At 42.3% G+C, this 20,164-nt stretch overlaps 1 protein-coding gene and 1 long non-coding RNA gene across 5 annotated transcripts; one reads left to right on the top strand and one right to left on the bottom strand.

The window, feature by feature from the left end:
• Positions 1 to 4,916: 4,916 nt before the first annotated feature.
• On the bottom strand, positions 4,917 to 15,805 carry SOS4 (pfkB-like carbohydrate kinase family protein). 2 transcript variants are annotated; one of them, XM_048672423.2, is made up of 13 exons: positions 15,630 to 15,805; positions 15,256 to 15,388; positions 14,668 to 14,761; positions 14,486 to 14,590; positions 14,216 to 14,299; positions 14,019 to 14,092; positions 13,542 to 13,606; positions 12,960 to 13,023; positions 12,711 to 12,776; positions 10,041 to 10,097; positions 6,037 to 6,081; positions 5,891 to 5,944; positions 4,917 to 5,476 (listed from the first exon to the last, which is right to left on the bottom strand). In XM_048672423.2, exons 1-13 carry the CDS (start codon positions 15,722 to 15,724, stop codon positions 5,336 to 5,338), a joined length of 1,077 nt encoding a protein of 358 aa, XP_048528380.1. In that variant the 5' UTR covers positions 15,725 to 15,805; the 3' UTR covers positions 4,917 to 5,335. The 2 variants fall into 2 exon arrangements, with proteins under 2 accessions (XP_048528380.1, XP_048528381.1); XM_048672424.2 differs by lacking the exon at positions 10,041 to 10,097.
• A 379-nt stretch (positions 15,806 to 16,184) lies between these two features.
• LOC147968081 (uncharacterized) lies at positions 16,185 to 19,867 on the top strand. 3 transcript variants are annotated; one of them, XR_015603228.1, is made up of 5 exons: positions 16,185 to 16,579; positions 17,818 to 17,893; positions 18,661 to 18,777; positions 18,847 to 18,909; positions 19,579 to 19,867. It is a non-coding gene; the product is annotated as an uncharacterized LOC147968081 (long non-coding RNA). The 3 variants fall into 3 exon arrangements; XR_015603227.1 differs by having other exon boundaries at positions 17,818 to 18,777; XR_015603226.1 differs by having other exon boundaries at positions 17,818 to 18,909.
• Positions 19,868 to 20,164: the final 297 nt, after the last annotated feature.

Here is a 20,164-nt window from a genome sequence, read left to right on the forward strand (position 1 = left end):
TACCATCCTTGTATACAGATTATTTTTGGACCAAACATATAACTCATGCAAATTACCACTAGTATTTAACTCTCAAAAAGATATAAGTGAAGCAAGAGAGTGCAGATGATTTCTATAAATATTTCTCGTTATGCTCAAAAGATATAAGTGAAGACCATGAGCAATTGCCTCAACTCAAAATATATAAGTGAAGTTCAATGAGCATTCTATAAATTGTGATGAGTATGTGTCTCTCATAATTGGTGCGATCAGGAAACAATGATTGTGGAAACAAGCAAACAAATAAACACAAAAACACATGACACTCCAAGCCAAACACATATCATGTGACGAATAAAAATATAGCTCCAAGTAATACTATCGATAGATCGAAGACGAAAGAGGGGAAGCCTTACAGGGCATCCCCAAGCTTAGAAGCTTGGGTCTTTCTTCAATATTACCTTGGATCCCAAGCTTAGGCTCTTACCGCTCCTTATTCTATCTTCCATCATTGTCTCACCCAAAACTTGAAAACTTCGGCCACAGAAAACTCAACAAAACCTTGTGAGATCCATTAGTACAATAAAATAAATCATTACTTAGTTATTGTCAAAGATCGAATCATAATTGTTCTTATATGATACCTACTGTATTCTATCATATCCATGACTTATACCCCTGATACAATCTAGAAACTTTAATTTAAAATAAGCATACTATGCAATAAAAAATAGAATATGTCTAAAACAGAACAGTACATAATGATGCAATATTTAGTCATACTTATGTAGCTCCAAAAATTCTGAAAATTTAGGAAACATAAAATTTGCATAGAAGTAATGTGTAAAAGTTTCAGGAATTGATCACTTTCCAATACAGATAAACAATTCATGCACTGGAAGCTAAACTTTCTGTTTTTGCACAGAACCAAATAAACAATCATCCACATCAACCTAAAGGCTTAACTTGGCACAAAAATCAAAATAAAATGTAAAACATAATCACTAAAGTAGCAATAATCATGTCGACACAAAAAAAAAATAAAGATAAATGATAACTATTGGGTTGCCTCCCAACAAGCGCTATTGTTTAATGCCCCTAGCTAGGCATAGTGCATAGCATCACGTATTGTCATCTTTGTCCAATTCCTCAATTATGCAATGTGATTTGTTAGGAGGTTTAGCAAGCATATCATTAATCATAACACTCCTAGGCACAAAATCAAAGAATCGAGTGTCGAATATAAGTTCCTGTTTTGCATTGATGAAATTGGGGTGAACACTAATCATCTTAAATCTCCTTTCTCCTTCCTAGAGGAAGCACCCTTATTAGTTTTAGGAACATACATAAGATTCAAAGTCTTGTTCATGGGAGGTCCTTCACTAGTTTTAATGGAAGAAAAAGGCATAGCCAAGTTATTAATGAACTCTTCCAATTTATCAATTATAGAGGGACTTTGTTCTACTCTATTGGTGATTGGTTCTCTATCCTTAAGCAATTTTTAAAGTGGTTCCCACCATGGATCCAAATTTAGTTACTTGGTTATGCACCTTTTTATCCAAATTTTCAATGTGTTCAATATTTGGCATTTTGTTTCAGTAACATCTAACCTTCGCATAATGTGTTCCAAAGTTAACGTTGTTTCATTGATAATAATAGGTGGTGATCCCACTAAATTACCCATAGCATTAAAGGCATCCAAAGGGTGACTACTCAAAAAGTTTCCTCCAATAATAGTGTAAAGCACAAAACAATACCAAGTAGTAACACCCATATAAAATTTCGGAGAAGGACAGTGGTGGATTGCATACAAGTTGATCTATTTTGAGCATCAGAAATCCTATACTAAGCATATTTCAAACTTTCTTCATCCCATCGTTTAAAATTAAGTACTTCATTTGCGGGAGTGGAAGCAATGAGTGAATAACTAGCCATAATAACAAGCCAAGATAGCAACACAAGATATTTTTGGTATTTTTAGGTTTTCTAGAGGAGGAATGAGGTGAAAAGGAGAATGCAAATAAAAGGCAAATGGCAAGCAAATGATAAATGTGTGCGAAGGAACCTGGATTGTTTGGTGAAGCCTCCCCGGCAATGGCGCCAGAAATTCTTTCGCTACTTGTGATAGTGTTAGGATTCCCCAAAGAGGAAGGGTGATGTAGTATAGTAGTAGATAGTATTTCCTTAGTGAAGAACCAAGGTTTATCGGACCAATAGGAGACACCACAAAAACAACATAAACGGTACCTGCACACACACACACACACATGCACACACACACACGCACGCACAAAGCAAATGCTTGCACCCAACAAAGGCAAGAGGGTTGTCGATCCCCTTGTTCTCGCCAATTGCAGGATCAATTCTCGTAGTGATAGGTGTATAAATAAAAGAAAATAAAAATAGCAAGCAATTTTCGGTTTTTAGTAATAATGGAGAATGGACCCGGGGCCCATAGGTTCATTGGAGGCATCTCTCATAATCATAGCATCAGTGGGTAAACAAATTACTGTTGGGCAATTGACAGAATTGCACATAGTTAGGATTATGATTCCAGCGAGCGTACGGCGGTCCCGTTGTTTTATCCTTAGTAGCAACAATACAATACGTGCCTTGCAACCCCTCCTGTCACAGAGTAAGGACACCGCAAGAGTGAACCCACTACTATGCATCACTTCCTCCGAAGTTCTACCCATCAACTTGGCCAAAGAAAACTCATAGATCAGAAAGCATACATATATATAAAATCACACATAAATAGATCTCAAAAAGATCCAAATACTTTCAATGAATAATTTGATCATAAATCCATAATTCATCGAATCGCAATAAACACATCGCGAGAATTACATTGAATAGATCTCCGAAAAGATCATTGTATTGAAGATCAAAGAGAGCGAGAGAGATAGGGTAAGAGAGAGAGCGCAAGAGAGAGAGACATCGAGCTAGTGCTATGGGCCCGTAGGTCCTGAAGGAACTACTCACATCGTCATGGAGGAAGCAAGGTTGAAGAAGATTGCGTCCCCAATGGTTTCCCCCTCCGACAGAGTACCGAAAAAGGCCTCTAGATGGGATCGTGGAAGAACAGAGGCTTGCGGCGGTGGAAGAATTGTTTCGGGTCTCGCTTTGAGAGTTTTTGGATACTTGTGAATTTATAGAGTTGGAATTAGGGCAAACAAAGCCATGGTGGCCCCACTAGGGGCGCGTCACCTGATCTTGTGGCCCCCTCGATCACCATCTGGTGCCTCCCCGAAGCTTTCTAGGGTCTCTCTTGGTTCAGAAAAATCACCGTAATTTTTTTGTGTTCGTACTTCATTTGATTTGGTTTTTTTGCGAAACAAAGAAATGGGCAAAAAAACAGAAACTAACACTAGGCACTAAGTTAATAGGTTAGTCTATAAAAATGATATAAAATAACATATAAAGCATACAAGATTGATAATATAATAGCATGGAACAGTACAATAGATTAGTCTGTTTCTCTTTATCTTCTAAAGCATGTACATGGGTCGATGATCCGCTTAATTTTCTCTTCTCTTGCTTGTATATGATGTATCTCCGATTCAATCAATAAAATGCACCAGGTGGCTTTCCCTAAAAAGATGCTAACCAACATAATACTCCCTCCGTTCCTTTATGTAAGGTGTGTTATTTTTGGCACGGTGACCAAGGCACATAATTATAGACATGTTAGGACAAAATTACCCTTGGCCAATTTATTGGGTAGTGGCAAATAAATCAATAACTTTAGGAAAGTAAGAGATACATGCAATTGGCAGATAGATAGTTTCCTTCTTTTGCTATAAGGAGAGATATAGACAATCATCAGAGAGATACTTTCCATATTTCTGGAGGGCTAACAAGGGAATTATGAGAAATTAGAAGAAATACACCTTACATTCTGGAATTTTATCAAAAAAGAAATACACCTTATATAAAGGAACAGAGGGAGTAACAAACAAGTCTTGTGAGGGCCCGGATGCTCGCGCGATGCATGAAAGGAGTGCCCGACGTCTCTGTATGTACTCAAAGGAAAGAACTTGCGAGTAATCATAGGGTTGAGAAGCATCTCAATGAATCGCATCAAGTGGCTAGCAAGACAGCCAATCCGTGCGGGGATCAGCCGGCTGACGCATAGTCGGCCTTTTCTTTAAGAGTGTTTCATGGATTTTTCATGTTTGATTATCAGAGGAAAACATATGAGTATCTTTAAGCTTGCGGTGTTTTTTTTCTATGAAATCTAATGCAAGAATACTTCAAATAAGAAAATCCATATGTATTGTTAATCTTACGTGTCAAACGACCAAACATATTTATTTTTAAGGATTGTGATGTTTTTTCAAGAAGGGACCTTTATCCTTGTTTTTAGTTTTCACTAAGTCATTCTTTTCTCAAACTGATCCGTTTCGCAAGTAAGATTTATATAAGAAGCTTGCAAGAACCGAATTGGTTCTGGCAAAAGAAACTACTCCTCCGTAAGTAAGATTTATATTTATATAAGAAGCTTGCAAGAACCGAATTGGTTCTGGCAAAAGAAACTACTCCTCCGTACCATAATATAAGGACGTTTTGCAAGTTGTTTTAGCTTGCAAAACGGTCTTATATTATGGAAGGAGGGAGTACGTCTCAAACGGTATATCAACAGCAAATATCATTTGGGCAGCTGAATTCTGATTATGGGAGGATCAACCTCACATGTCCCAAAACACACTCGGGTTTATTCTACTCTTCTTTTTTCAGGAAAAGTTTTGTTGTTGCTTCTCATCCCTTGTTCATGTGAATAAACACGACCTTTGTGGTTTGAAACCCCAGGAAATATATACAAATGAAAAATAATATACCTGCTGCTTTACTATTTTCTGTGGTAATATAAACATGTTCAAGGGGAATGAAATATTTGAATCAACAATGGTGCAAGTTGCTGTGTGGATCATTCCTTGAATATTCACCAATGAGTTTACACATAATAATTTAATAAAGAAGAGTAGGTACAGAACACATCAATAAGATGCTGTTTAATCATTGTAACACCAACACAACAAAGCTTCAAAGATGCAACTAAACCTTCTGTACAATTCATTCTCACGGCCACAAATAAAAGTGACAGATTATATCAAAAGCATGATGGCATATTGTTGTTTTCCCTAATTTGGATCCTTTACGGGTTTGAACCTAAGGCGAGCTAGAAATGGCTTTCCCAAAACTGAAGCCAGAAACCGTGTTGATATGCGGTGCATGTTGACAGTGACGATCTTGGCATGCTTCGAGGAGACCAACATTTGTTTACAACCATTCCTCCTTATAACAGTTTGACGGCCTCAATTTTGTGGTGATGCTTGTCAGAATTACTACGGGATCATTTATACTTCACGGCGTTGCACGTAACCTGCGGGTTTCTGATCTCATCCTGGCTTTGTATTAATCGGATCTCTAAGCTGCTGCTTGATGGGTCAAAGCCTGCTCTTTTATAGTCTTCAACTGTCCTTCTTAGGAGTGCCTGCAGAAGTTTCTGTATATGTTAAGATTCTGAAGTAATGCATGCTAAGTGAACATCAAATAAGCATATACTCCTATCGACAATATCACAAAGTAAAGCCCTAGGCAAGCAAAAAGGGTACCAAGCTGGCTTGCCATTACATTTTAACTTCTGCAAGAGCACGGAGCTTAGAATGACACCTAAACTCAACCAGATTTAAACATGGTCGATGTGATAGTTGCCGTAGACAATAAATTCACTAGCAAGTGAGAACTAGGGCCAAAATGTAAATTCAAATACCTTTCCTAGATCTAGTTTTATGTCACCAAAATCCATGAAACACGTAACACAGGGTTGCTAACACATAATGCTGATAAGAACAGCGCTCAAGACCTAAAAGTTAGATAATGTTGAATAGAGGCATGGACAAGATACCTGCAAACTGGATACTGCCAGTTCCGCCGCTTTCTCAAGGTTATCAGGGTATTTCTGAAAATTGCATCAAAGCAAGCATGAGTTAAAAATGGAATAATCATAAAAAGACCATTCCACAACAACAATGAACTTTCTCTGGGACATACATTGCTCCATCCTAGTAGAAGAGCAGTTGTTAAATCTCCGGTCCCCTACAACATTATGGAGGCAGCAGAATTATACAATAACTGAAATAATTGATGACATATTCACAGGTAGCAATGCTAAAAACACCAAGCTTTGCAGTGCAGAGTGTGTAAAGGGAAACAGAGACATGTCACTTGCTTACTCCATTTCTATACCACCTCATTCGACAGTTATTGGTGTTAGCACATGTGTACACTTGTACACTAGTCATGGACGTCCTGACGTTTTGCTCTTGTCCTAGTCTTTAGGGCAACTCCAACGCATGAACCCAAACCCAAACGGACACACAAAGTGCCCGTTTTTTGTCTGTTTGGGTCGGCCAGGCGGACACCAAAGTCCGGCCGTGTTCGCTGGCCCATAGGTGCGCCCAGGACGCCGGGATGCATTTCTGATTTTGGACCAATTTTCAAATTAAAAATATATTGCCGCCAAAAGTCCGTCTGTACATTAATTAAAAGTTAAAAACATAAGTAAAACCTAGATCTAGTGTCCGTCGTCGTTGTCCTCGTCGGTGAGGTCGATGTTGACCGGTGCTGGCCATGGATACAGCCACGGCACTACCACCAGTGCCAGTTGCTGCGGTGGCGCAGCGGGCACCTCCTCCTGCTGCTCCGCGCCCACCCACTCGGGCGTGCACCGCACCAACTCGCGCGTGCATGGGAACGTAGACGTCCACGACGACAAGTGCCCCACTAGCGGCCACAGCTCATGTTCTGGCTCAAGCGTAGGCAGGGGCGCGGCGACCTGCACTCGGGCCGATTCAGCCAGCGCCAGTGGCAGGCCAAGCCACCCGGCGAGTTCCTCAAGCTCGGAGTCTTCGATGTCCTTCCTATAGGCCCTGTCGTCATCCTCCTCCCCTGCTGGTTGTGGTGCTGGAGCGCGTGCGCGCGGGGCACAGGGCGCTGGCAGTGCTAGTCGTGCTCATCGGTGAACCATGTGTCCCAGTGCGTGGAGTCTACCACAAACAGCGGGTTGTCGCGGAGGTCGACCGCGAGCTGAGTGCGATGGCAGCGGATCTCCACCTCCCGCGTGCAACTTGTGACCGGCACTAGAACCCTATTCCGGGTTCAAATACCATCCATGCGGCAGGTTCACGTCCGGCCATGGCACAGGGATGGCGTTCTCCCAGTAATGCCGGCACCAGTCGACAGGCACATAGATGCGGTCGCGCGCCAATGGCACAGCCCCCTGCGGCGTCAAGGTGAAGGTCACCACGCGGTGCCGCCTCGAGGAGACCGCCTCGTGGTCATGGGCTCTGGGCATGCGCTTCCACGTCATGGTGGACGGTGGCTATGGCTATGGCTGGGGCAGAGTGGGCGCGGTCCCCCCCCCCCCCGGTCCCTGGCACGCGTGCATTTAAAAGAACCAGCGGGGGTGGTTGGGTGGTTGACACGTGGGGCCGAGCCGAACACCGAGCGGACGCGCAACACATCCGTCTGGTGCCTGTGTGGATGCAAACCTGGCCCAAATAATTTGGGCGGATTTGCGTCCACGCAGACAGCAGACAGACAAAATGGATTTACGTCCGCGTGTTGGGCTGTCATTTCTGCCCACGCGGACCCAAACGGACAAAAACGGACGAAATGTGTCCATGCGTTGGAGTTGCCCTCGGGATCTAGCTCATGGATAGTTGGTTAGTTAGCTAGCCAATGGGACTCTATCCTACGCATGTGTATACTTATACGCCTCCGATCAGTGAAGATAATTGTGTGGCAAATCTCATTCCTGTCTTACATGGTATCAGCCTTCTGTTTCTAAACACCCATGACCCCTGCTCCACAGCTTACGCTCCCCGTGTCCATGGACGGCCCGCCAGAACCTCGACGACCCCGACTGGACAATGATTGACTCATGCATTGTCAATTGGGTCTAAACCACTGTCTTGTCAAAGATACTCATGATCATTGACCGGACGACGACACACTTCGTGTGGCTTGCAATCCACAATCTATTCCTCGGGAATAGAGCTCACCGCGACTGCTACACACTTCATGAGTTCCCCAATTTGTATCAAGGCGCTCTTTCAATTACCGCTTATTGCAGCCGACTCAAACAATTGGTGGACACACTCCAGGACATCGGGTATCCCATTACCAACGAAGGGCTCGTCCTCGACATCTTTCATGATCTCAAAAGCGGACTTCAGCCCATAAGTGTCGAGCATGTCGATCCACGACCTAAAATTCCTGAATTGTCCCTCCTTACTTGAGCAAGAGGAGCACCGGATCGCCCACACCGCCGCCATGAAGGCCAACACCACTCTGCTCGCTCACTCCAACGGCAAGCAGCAGCAGGCCCCAACAACAGCGACACCTCCCCTGCTGCTGCTGGGCCAGAGCCGCGGCCACCGTCGCTGTTGGAGCGAGCAAGGCGGTGTTGGCCTCCATGGTGGCGGTGTGGGCGATCCAGCGCTCCTCTTGCTCAAGGAAGGAGCGACAATTCAGGAACGTCGGCAGGCCGTGGATCGACATGCTCTTCATGGACTGGCTGAAGTCCGATTTGAGGCCGCGAAAGGCGTTGAGGACGAGCCCTTCGTCGGTAATGGGATAGCCAACGTCCTGAAGGGTGTCCGTCAATTGTTTGAGCATGCTGCAATAAGCTGTAATTGAAAGATCACCTTGGTTCAAATTGTAGAACTCATGTGGAGTGCATAAAGGGCGTTGTGAGCTCAATTCCCGAGGAATAGATTGTGGATCGCGAGTCACACGAAGTGCGCCATCTCGTCCGGCTTGATGATGATCGCGAGTATCTCCGGCGAGACTGTGGTGTAGACCCAATTGACAATGCATGAGCCAATCACAGTCCAGTTGGGGTCGTCGAGGCGTTGGCGGGCAATGACAATGTCAGTCGATGTGGTTGAGGAGGGTGTAGGTGCAGAATATAGTCATTAACAGCGAGTGCTATACCGTGTGGTTTGACACCTGGAGATTGAGGACGACGGGGATGTGTTGCCAGATAGGAACCTGGTGGATGGAGGAGGCAAAAGGTCCGGTGAACGGATTTCCGCCGCCGCCAGAGTAGACGGAGGAGGAGTCCATGGAGGTGGGGAGTGGAAGCTGTGGAGCAGGGATCGTGGGTGTTTAGAAACAGAAGGCTGATACCATGTAAGACAGGAAGGAGATTTGCCACACAATTATCTTTTATTGATTGGAGGCGTATAAATATACACATACGTAGGGAAGAGTCCCATTGGCTAGCTAACTAACCAACTATCCATGAGCTAGATCCTAAAGACTAGGACAAGAGCAGAACGTGCATAACGTCAGGACGTGCATGACTAGCGCACAAGTGTAAACATGTGTGGCCCATTTCTCCTTCACCATCCGAAGACATAGTCCACAAGCACACAGCTAAAAGGCACCTTGCTGAGATTCTAGTTCTACAATCTACTTTCTAATCAGCCAAGAGAAATAAAACAATTCGTACAGTTATTCTTCATTTAGTCAGGAAACACGCAACTGACTAATGTTTGAATGTTGATATTTTTTTTAACTTCACAGCTAGCTCCATTGAGGTTCAAAAAATATGGTCATGTATCATACAACTTGGCCAAAATCAAAGCTGCACAAGGTAAACCTGAGATAGAAACAGCGGGCCATAAACAATAAAATTGCCTCTCCTTGGATTTGATCACTGTTTTGTTGTGCAACATTTATTTGATATAATGTAGGATCGTTATATGACATTGTTTGTTTGAACAGACAATTATATACAGATCCCACATGAACAAAGCTACAACAGATTAAGCAATAATATGAATTAGTCCATACTGAATGCTACAATCTAGGAATAAGCTATGCCAATATGTTCACTACACAATAAGTCAATAACCAACATGCAACAACAGATTCACATATATATATATATATATATATATACATATATATGTATATATATATATATATATATAGTTACTATTCATCAATGTACAGGAAAAGTTCCCTCTATTATCAGCCGCACATACCGTGAAATATGCAGGTATCTTGGGTATCTCAATCTTAAATTGTTCCGGCGGTTGTTCCTGAAAATGAAGAGATGGTAAATCTCTTTAAAATCAGCATTCTGACCATTAAGTTACTCAGCAATTATAACAGGGCTGGAGGCTGGAGGCTGGATCCCTGGAAGGCTGGAATAGATTCATCACAGGATCAGGGTTTAAGAATTTAATTGACTAATTTGTATATTTGACGGTTTATTTCCAAAGCATTTTATTGAATTATTAAATGTTCTATGAATTCACTCAAACTCAACCAAAGTTACTCGGAGCTAACACATGAATGTAAACATTGTGTTAGATTCAGTTCGTAATGGATCAGTTTACCCATAACAGCACCCCAAAAATGGGACACAAATTTGATCAGAAACAGGCCAATTTGCACAAATAGGTTTGGTCATGCTACATGTCATAACTATCAATCACACACTATTACTTGTAAATCCTAGCTGTTACTTGTAATCTATCCTGATGTTAATGTAACAATATTAGACCACTGAAGTAGATCTAGAGTACACCTATGATTATGAGCTTTACAAAGATCAGGCTTACACATCAGGCGGACAAATGTTCAAGAGTGTACCTTGTATAAATTACTACTATTCCACATGACTATATCATAGCTCTTAGGCCTTGTACAATGGGAGGTGCTTAGAGAGATGCTTAGAAAAATAAACCGGATTTTTCTGAAGCACCGGTGCCTATTTCTACAGGAGAGACACTTAGTTAAGCGTCTATCCTGTATAAATAAGCACCGATGCTTAAGAAACGTCCGGTTTATTTCTCTAAGCACCTCCCCTAAGCATCTCCCATTGTACAAGGCCTTAGATGGCCTACTGCATTGACCTGTCAGTTTATAGCCAGCCAAAAAACCCAGTAGAACATCTATATAGCATAGGAGCCATATGGAACTAGAATAATAGTATAATGTTTGATTGCAGGTACGTATGATTGCTTTTGGTTTCCTCCAAAAAAAGTAACATCACTATAATGTGGAGGTGCCACTTGCCACACGATGTGCTTGCAATAGTTACCCGATTCGTGATTCGTTCGGTTCACTATTCGCAATTCGCTAACTCGTACGAATTGCATTGTTATGGGGTATACATCTCCGATTCACAAATCGGAGACTGGCTTCGCGAATTCGTTATTTCCAATTCGCAACATGGGAGTATAATAGACATAATAAAACAATAAAGATTTTTTCTAGTAAGCACATACTCCCTCCGTCCGAAAATACTTGTCATCAAAATGGATAAAAAGAGATGGATCTAGAACTAAAATACGTCTAGATACATCCTCTTTTATCCATTTTGATGACAAGTATTTCCGGACGGAGGGAGTACTATTTAACAACTGTAGAAGATCACAGAATCAAATTGTTTTTTTTTGAGGTCACAGAATCACATACTAAAGGCAAGTTCTACAGGACGGCGATTCGACCCGCAATGTTGTATGGCGCTGAGTGTTGGCCGACTAAAAGACGGCATGTTCAACAGCTAGGTGTGGCGGAGATGCGTATGTTGAGATGGATGTGTGGCCACACGAGGAAGGATCGAGTCCGGAATGATGATATACGAGATAGAGTTGGGGTAGCACCAATTGAAGAGAAGCTTGCTCAACATCGTCTGACATGGTTCTGGCATATTTAGCGGAGGCCTCCAGAAGCTCCAGTGCATAGCGGACGGCTAAAGCGTGCGGAGAATGTCAAGAGAGGTCGGAGTAGACCGAATTTGATATGGGAGGAGTCCGTAAAGAGAGATCTGAAGGATTGGAGTATCACCAAAGAACTAGCTATGGACAGGGGTGCGTGGAAGCTTGCTATCCATGTGCCCAAACCATGAGTTGGTCGCGAGATCTTATGGGTTTCACCTCTAGCCTACCCCAACTTGTTTTGGACTTGTCACGGAATCATATAAAAAGCTAAAGGAAACAAACATTCTTTCATGGGTTGGGCCAAATCAGCCCAACTAGCCCATGGCTCAACCCTAGACTATGCACACACATGACCAGTCTAAAAAAGAAAAACGAGCAGTCTGCTATTCAGTAGTACTCCCGCAGTCCCGCTGTTGCGGCGCCATGGGCGCCGACCCACCATCTCAGCACGGCTGCAGCCTTCTCTCGTCCTTCCTCCACATCTGCCAACTTCCAAGATTGGCTTCCCATCCACCCCGACTCCAACTCCAGCTTCCTCACAGCAAGGATCAGCCGCTGCAGCCTGCTCATCTCCTATGCTTCCACCGTTGTCTCGTCCACGGCCAAGGAGAATCCCATCCCTCCGCCCCATGTATTCCCTGTGTACATCGATGTGCTGCAGGGCTGTGTTTTCGCTTCAGTTCGACGAACCAGGCACGGATTCGGATCGACCAGAGTGAGTTCAAACCCCGGTCTGGATCAATCGATCGGGATCAAGGTTCGAAGCCTCTTTTAGCGAATTTGGTAACTATGTTGTATAATATTTTAATCTTCTCACAATTCTCATGGGATACTTGGGTAAGATCAAATGGTTTCTCATCCCCCTTTTTTCTTTAACTTTCTGTTGAATAATATTGTAAAGCCACTAACTTTTCTATTTGCAACTAGTACATTCATAGCATGTACATAGATATAATAAATCCAACAAATTCATCAAAAGTTTACCTCTGTTCTTTTGTAACTTCCAATGAGGAGCAGCTTGTCTTCAATAAGTGCACTAGTTATTATCACCTGTAGAACGATAGCAGTCAAACACATTCATGAATTAGTAATTGTATATTTGCATTAGCAGCATTTTAAATGAAGAAACATGGAACGAGGATAGTTGGTCATAGGGCCAACAGTGACTCTGTGTAGCACATCAATACTTTTATTGGTTTATCTAGCAATCTTATAAGCCTGTAAGGGACAAACCTTCCGCGGTCCAGCACTGTGCAGGGTATTGCAAGCTTTCAAGCCATCTTGTTCGGAGGTAATTCTGCATGTACACATTCAAATAGGAAAGAAAACAAATATTTGACCAATGTATGAGAGTACCAAAAAAATGATTTTGTCTGTGTATAGATTTATTGTTATTGTCAAATAAGCATGAAAAAGATATTTCATGCAGAAACTAAGCCATATGCCCTCACCGAAGTATACCAGTTTACAGAATGCCCACTACAGCCCCCCCATCCCACCCCACCCCACCCACCCATCCTTTAGTTCTTACGTATCACCTGTATATAGGTCACCCAGTTGTGACTGAATTTCAAATCATTGTACCCTAACCCACACATTGCCCCTTGAGTTAAAGATTAACTATAGAACCCAAAAAATGGTAGAAAAAATTGGACTACTCAGGCCAAAATTAGCAGTATATTTTTTTCCTGGAAGTGCTAAATTTGAATTTATATGGAATCTGATACAGAACAGAAGTATGGCGGATTGACGGGGTATATGACAATAAAGAGATTAGCTCTCATTTTCCTTTTCCAAAAAGAATAGAATGAATACCTTAATCCTGTGAGTAGTTCAACTTCAAATTGGTTTGGTGTAAGCATTGAAGCAACTGGGACAACCTGGAGATTATTTGATGAGAAAAAAGAATACATTACGATGAGCACAGAGCATTATGAGCATTAAACACATTTGAAATTACACTGTCCTATCATGTAATTTCCATGCCATAGCTCAATGAGTAAATGGGAGAAGTTAATTGAACGAAACACAGAACACACTGCGCATGACTGTTCGACTAACTTCTAAAGGGGAAAGGAGATGCAGCTGCCTATATGTACTGTTTTATTGAAAAAATGTCAACCTTCAGTCTAGGGAATGGATTTGCTTATTGAAGAGTAATGGATACTGGAGTACAGTAAAACTTGCAGGGTCTTTTTTTTGTAACATGCTAACTAGCCTTACAATAAGTAATTCCCAGCATTTTTTATATCATAAAAGATAACTTTAGCAAGTTGAAATGGGCTAAATCACCTTCTCCTGATAAACAGATACTAAATCCTGAGGAACATATAGTTTGCCTTCATCACCTAGAACCGGGTCGCAAACTGCAGAGCGTTTGTGGACATGCATTAGCAAATTCTATTTAGAATTTGTTTATGACATAATTCCCCATAAGATTTTGTACAACAGAACTGACCATATAGATAATGGAGGTGAGAAAAGGTTACCGTATATAAGATCAGGATTGACCGATCGTAATTTGTCGACGACTTGTAGCACTGTATTTAAAAAGGAAACAGAGCCGATGTAACCTGAATACCAAGAAATAGCATGTTACTTCGACAAAATAAACAAATAGCGTGTTGTTTTGTGTATAAAGCATTATGTTTGATTAAAAAGAGATGATGATTAATGGTCTGCCATTGAAGACCAATCAACTTGCTTTTTACATGAAGGATGGGAAATCCCAAATTGAAGAAGTCGTAATGGTCATTCACCTGTTAACAAATGTGTATAGTGCAATAATTCATTTTCCTCCAGTCCTTCAATAAGATCCCACAGCTGATTGCCATTGAGAACCTGTCCTCTAAATTTTGGGTATCCTGAGATAACACATAGTGGAAAATATTTAGGCGTGCCAGACATATTGCACATTTTACCGAATAGCCCAATTATATACCTGTATGATTAGAAAACTGTACAGAGTTTATCGGATCCACATCAAAACCAAGGAGTTGCAACGGAAAGACAGCAGATTTGTTGCCAACGTAGCCCTAAATTAAGGAAAAGCAGCATGAGTAGAGGACATAAATAAATCAAATCAAACATAAGGTTTTCAGTAATTTACTAGTACTCCTGATTTCCGAAACAATGCTGTGCACAGTTATTATTGTACACTTAAACAATCCCCAAGTATGATCATATGTATGCCATACAACAACTGCATTCACCAGTAAGCAACCACACGACTTGGTGACACTACACAACGGGAGACAATCATGATGATGGTATGCAAGCAGCACGGCACGCATGCATGTCTGATATGAATTGAATAATAAAAATAATAATTCAGTCATGAAGCACTTGCAAATGACTTGAGTACAGCTGGTGTTCTCGGCCTAGCCACCGAGATCTTAGAACCCGCAAAACACTTGATTTGCTCCCAAACCCAGACTATCGTACCATACAGCCGCCAATTGCTCGTAGATGCAGGTAGTTAAGCAAGATCATGGCAGATGAACAGAGGAGAGAGAGGGTGGTGTGGCACCTGGACGGTGTGGGACTGGATGCTGAGCACGCGCCCCGTGTCAGACGGCAGTGCAACGGAGAGGATCGGCGGCCGTGCCATCGCCGGATGCACCGCCCCTCCACTCGTCCCCCGCCGCCAACCAGGTCCGTCCCTGCGAAATCGCAGCAGCACAAAGGCAAGCAAAGCTGGTCAGACACAGGAGGGAGAAGGAGAGGCCAAATTGTTCTCTTTTACTCCGATCTTCCACCATTAATCCAACCTAACCAATTGAGTAATCGGCAGCGGAATATCTTCGGAGATTTGGAGGTGGACTACGCAACTACGGGTCTCCACAGCTACTACTTTTTTATATTAATAATTAATTAATCGACAAGTAGATTATCTTTACCCACCTGGAGGAGAAAGGAGTGGATGGGATCCACCGTCTCCACGAGGCGCACGAGCGGGGGAGCGGCGGCAGGGGCGGCACGGCGGCGGCGGCGAGCATGCGACGGTGAGGCGGGCGGAGGCGGAGGAAGAAGAGTATGCGTGGGGGATAGACGAGTGGACCAGCAGAGGACGGCGATGGGATCGCACGGCTGACAGTTGACGCTATCGTGGCCGTCCGTGTAGCAAGCGAGGGATAGGATTCCTTCGCTCACGACAGCGTAGTTTTTGTTTTTCTCTACTACTATTAAACATATTCATCGTTAAGTACATCCAGCCTAAACTATACGTAACAACACAAATCAATAATAGCCTCACGATAAAGGTAACTTAATTAAAGCTGACCGTCAAGATAAAACTAACCCTCAACCAAAGGTGCATTTAGCAATTTCTTTACGCGGACGAAAACTCTGCCAAAAGCGAACGGAAGGCCCACCTCAGCCACGTCGCCAAATTAGAGCTAACCTCCATCTAATCTCATCCCAAAATTAGCGCTAACCTCTCCAGCCACACAAGTCTCCCACAGCGCGGCGGCGCCCGCTCCCCCTCGCCTCTCGGGCCACACCGATCTCTTCCCTCAGCACGAAGCGGGCGCACGCAGGGCGGCCGCCGGCGAATGAGGCCGCGAGCGATCCCGTGGCGCTGCGGCGCCTGCATCCCTCGCATCTCTGATCACAGTGGTCTGCTCCCTAAGCACGAAGTCGGTGCATGCAGGGCGGCCGCCGGCGAACGAGCCCACGGCGCGGCGATCTGCTCCCTGCCAGTTTGAAATCCGCACTGGTCTCCTCCGTGCTGGCCGTTCTACGGGGAAGATCACTGAGTACTTCGTGTAAATCTGCTGCAAACGACCAACACTCTGTGCCAAGATGCGGAAGTATTTCATCCCTCACACGTGCTTCCTGGCCTCACATGTGATGTAAGTATCGCATCCCTCACATGTGCTTCCTGAATCGCTCTCTTAAACAACATAGAGTATATGTGGATCAAATTACTTCATGTCTGCTAACAAAATCACATATCCTATGTGACAGTGGGTTATTTTTCTCCTTCGAAATTGATGAGCTGGGAGATAATGCCACGGAATAACATAAGTATTTTTGTTTTAAGTGTGTATACTATCCTGATAAAATCCTCAGAACGCAGAAGTGTGTGCATTCTTGGTTTCATGCACCATATTATTGTTCATGTTTGAGAGATTGGTTTTCAGCATGTGAATCTGAGCTTCACATACTTTGCCCGAGAAACTTCAGTTATTGATAAGACGACAAAGGATGAAAAATATTTATTGATGTCTGAAGCATTTCAGTGTAACTACATTCTTGCACTTTATGTCTCATTGATTCTGTTCTATTGCAACTTGTCTTAAGGTGCATCTGCTTCTTCATTTCTTAATCACTGTTTCTATACAATTTGATGGCGAAAGTGCATGGTGGCTGTGGCGCTGTGTTATTCATCGCTGAGAGGAAGAAGAAAAGGGGGATTGGACAAGGAGCAATCATGGGCTTGGCTGGCGTGCTCGAGTGAAACATGCCCGTTTTAGTGTGGGTCGAGGCACTAGGGTGTGTTGTCGGTGTGGCTTGGTCGGGCATTCGCTAGCTTAATCATCATGCGTTTGGCTGAGCAAGCGATCGCTAGCGCCACCCGGTACTCCGGCAGGCAAGTACCACAACAATTAGTGTGACGGTCGGCATCAGACTGCACAAGAAGACGGCTCTGCGAATGGCCTAAATGCTGGAGCCTGTACTTCCATCTTCTGCAGAAAGGACCGCAGCCTCTAGCAGTGCAGGACGACAATAGCTTCACAGCGTCACCGAAGTCCGGGCGGTGGCTAAGTTCAGCATCAGCCTAGCTGCTAGCCGGAAGTTGGACATGAAGGGAAGAGGGAGCGGTCAGCAAACGCAAAGGGGCAGGGGTCACCATAGTTGTTAATTCGTTTTTTTCTAAATTTATAGCGATGCAATATAAGTTTCTGAATTTCTATCAACTTAAGATCGTGCATAGTAGTGGTCTATTGATAGTACTGGTCAAGGTGTCAAATACTTTGTTTTTGCTTTGCATCAAACCATTTCTTTTGTGCTATGGAGTTTAGAGTCAGCCCCACCTTTATTTTCCTCCTCCTCTGCCACTACTCCTAAATGTATTGGAATTCAGCAGGTCATGAAAATGGACGGATGTGATAGTGAAGGAACCAGAGGAAATGATACTACTATATCAACAACGGTGTTCATACGTAAGTACTCCACCTATTCTAATTTTTTGTATTTTTTCACAAAAAACTATCAAACTTGTGTACTGTCATACCTTCTATTTTTTCTTGTTAATTTGCACATAGGCGAAGAAAATAAAAATGAGGAAGATACTAAAAGACACATAGATGAGTAACATAGATGAAAAACTCATATACCCATCATGTCTTGGATGAGAAACAGTATGAAAACTTCAATGAAAAATTTAGCACTGCCAAACCATTTGGAAATGCACCACCAGAAATGAAAAACAATTAGGAGGTAGATGCACTAGAGGAAGGAAGAGGAGCTCCAGTTTGATCCCATACTTTGTGTCATAATTTCATATCGAGAAATTCTTTTGTCTCAATGATTCACTATATAATTCTCATTGATGAAACTTTGGGCGGTACCTTGATGAATGTACTTCAAATCTTTACTATTAAAGGGTACGTTTTGTTTTGGTATGTTCGCCTCCTTCGCTACATGGGATCTTTCCATCATTTTCATTTTCAATATATTAAGTAAATCTTTCTCTTTTCTATTTAATTTAATTATGCAGGAAAGGAGGAATACATAGTTTTACTACATAATAATATAAATAAGATAAGGAAGAGGGTATTGTAACTAGCAAGTTAGCCTGTTCATCCGTATGGCCATGAACCTCCTTAAAATATGTATGGTTGTTGTATCGTACCAAACAATATAATCTTCAAAAAGCACACGTCTGTTCATATTGAAAATGTACCTCTGTTGAAACTTTGACTGCCAGCCATTCAGTTTGAAGTGAAAACACATAGAAAACCGTACTGTTAAGAGGTGTTGTCTCCTGTGCATGGATCAACCTGGATGGAGGGCGGTGGATCGGGGACGTAGCGGCAGCGGCCAGGTATCTTCCTTTCAGTAGAGTGCATGAGATTACTTTGGAAACAAACTGCAACTTTCTTGACGTGCCCAGTACTAAACTGGGAGGTGCTGGGAGGCTGATGCTTGACTATCTCCAAGTGAAACTGACATCGAGGTGAGTGGACACAAGCTTGACTACTTTATTCTTTTAGTATGAACTTGATTAGCATTTCATAGAAACATGATGTGTGTGATATATCTGAATCAACAAGCTATGCAATTTTTTTCATTACGCAATACAAAAGTATGTTGCTACACCTTATTTTCAAGGAATACAAAAATATATTGCTATACCTTATTTTCAGAAGTTATAAAATATGTATTCAATTTAATAGTTTTGATGGAATGCTCATGTCAAGTTGCTAATGTGGTTGGACAGAGAAAAAATATTGAATTCAGTTGTTTTCAGTAGGCAGTGTGATTTATTATTAATTAGGAAATACAGAAGAATGTGTGTAGGTATCTCAATCCTCTTAGATGCCACTTCTGGGCTTGTCATTTTTAACAGTACTGAACTTTTTAAGAGTTCTGTTTCGACTGTATTTCAGAGAGAAGTTGCAAACTGAAGAAGTAGAGCAATCCTCAGTTTTTTTATATAGGTTACTTAAATTGGGTTTAAAAATTCCTCCATTACGAATTTTCTTCACCAACAAATATAAATGTTTAACTATCTAAACTTGCACTACACTCCGTAATGACCTGCTAGCGATGCTTAACACCTCAATTTTCATTTTACACCACCAAGATATTCATTTTTTGGGGGGGTCTTTTGTGGTGATGATAGCTACCCTTGGTATTGGAGAAGATCGAGGAGGATAGATATTCAATGGTGCAGGCTGCATGACTTGGCCGAAGGTTGGCGCAAGCGTTCTATGGGGCCAGAGAAACGGGAGTTGGGACTTCTGGAAAAATGCTTTTAACTGACATCTGTTGTAGCCCCACAAGTTTAAAATGAGAGTACGGTTGTGCCAAACATTGTCACATATTTTGATTTGTTGTCAATTCCTTTCATGATTAAAAAAAATTGTATGCCCCTTACAACACTATTTATGATATATTTCTTTTTAACTATATTATTTGTGAGAAAAATGGTTTATATACATTTGCTTTCGCTTCGAAACTTGAAGAAGCAATTTGAGTTGGTGGTGTGCTTTCAAATTGCATATTATTGTTCGATGGTTTCTCCATAACCGTTCTTTCTTCCATTATTTGATTTTTCTAGCATATGAATTATCACTGTAGTTTCATGTGCATTGGTTGAGACGTGCGTTGCACGTGCATGTTTACTAGTGTTTTATTAACAGTAATCAATAATCACGTAATTAGGAATCTTGGAAATAATTATTACAAATTTGAGAAATAGTAAGGAC

The sequence above is a fragment of the Triticum urartu genome, chromosome 5A (assembly GCF_056163025.1).
Source record: "Triticum urartu cultivar PI428250 chromosome 5A, HENAU_Tu73, whole genome shotgun sequence".
Taxonomy (NCBI): domain Eukaryota; kingdom Viridiplantae; phylum Streptophyta; class Magnoliopsida; order Poales; family Poaceae; genus Triticum; species Triticum urartu.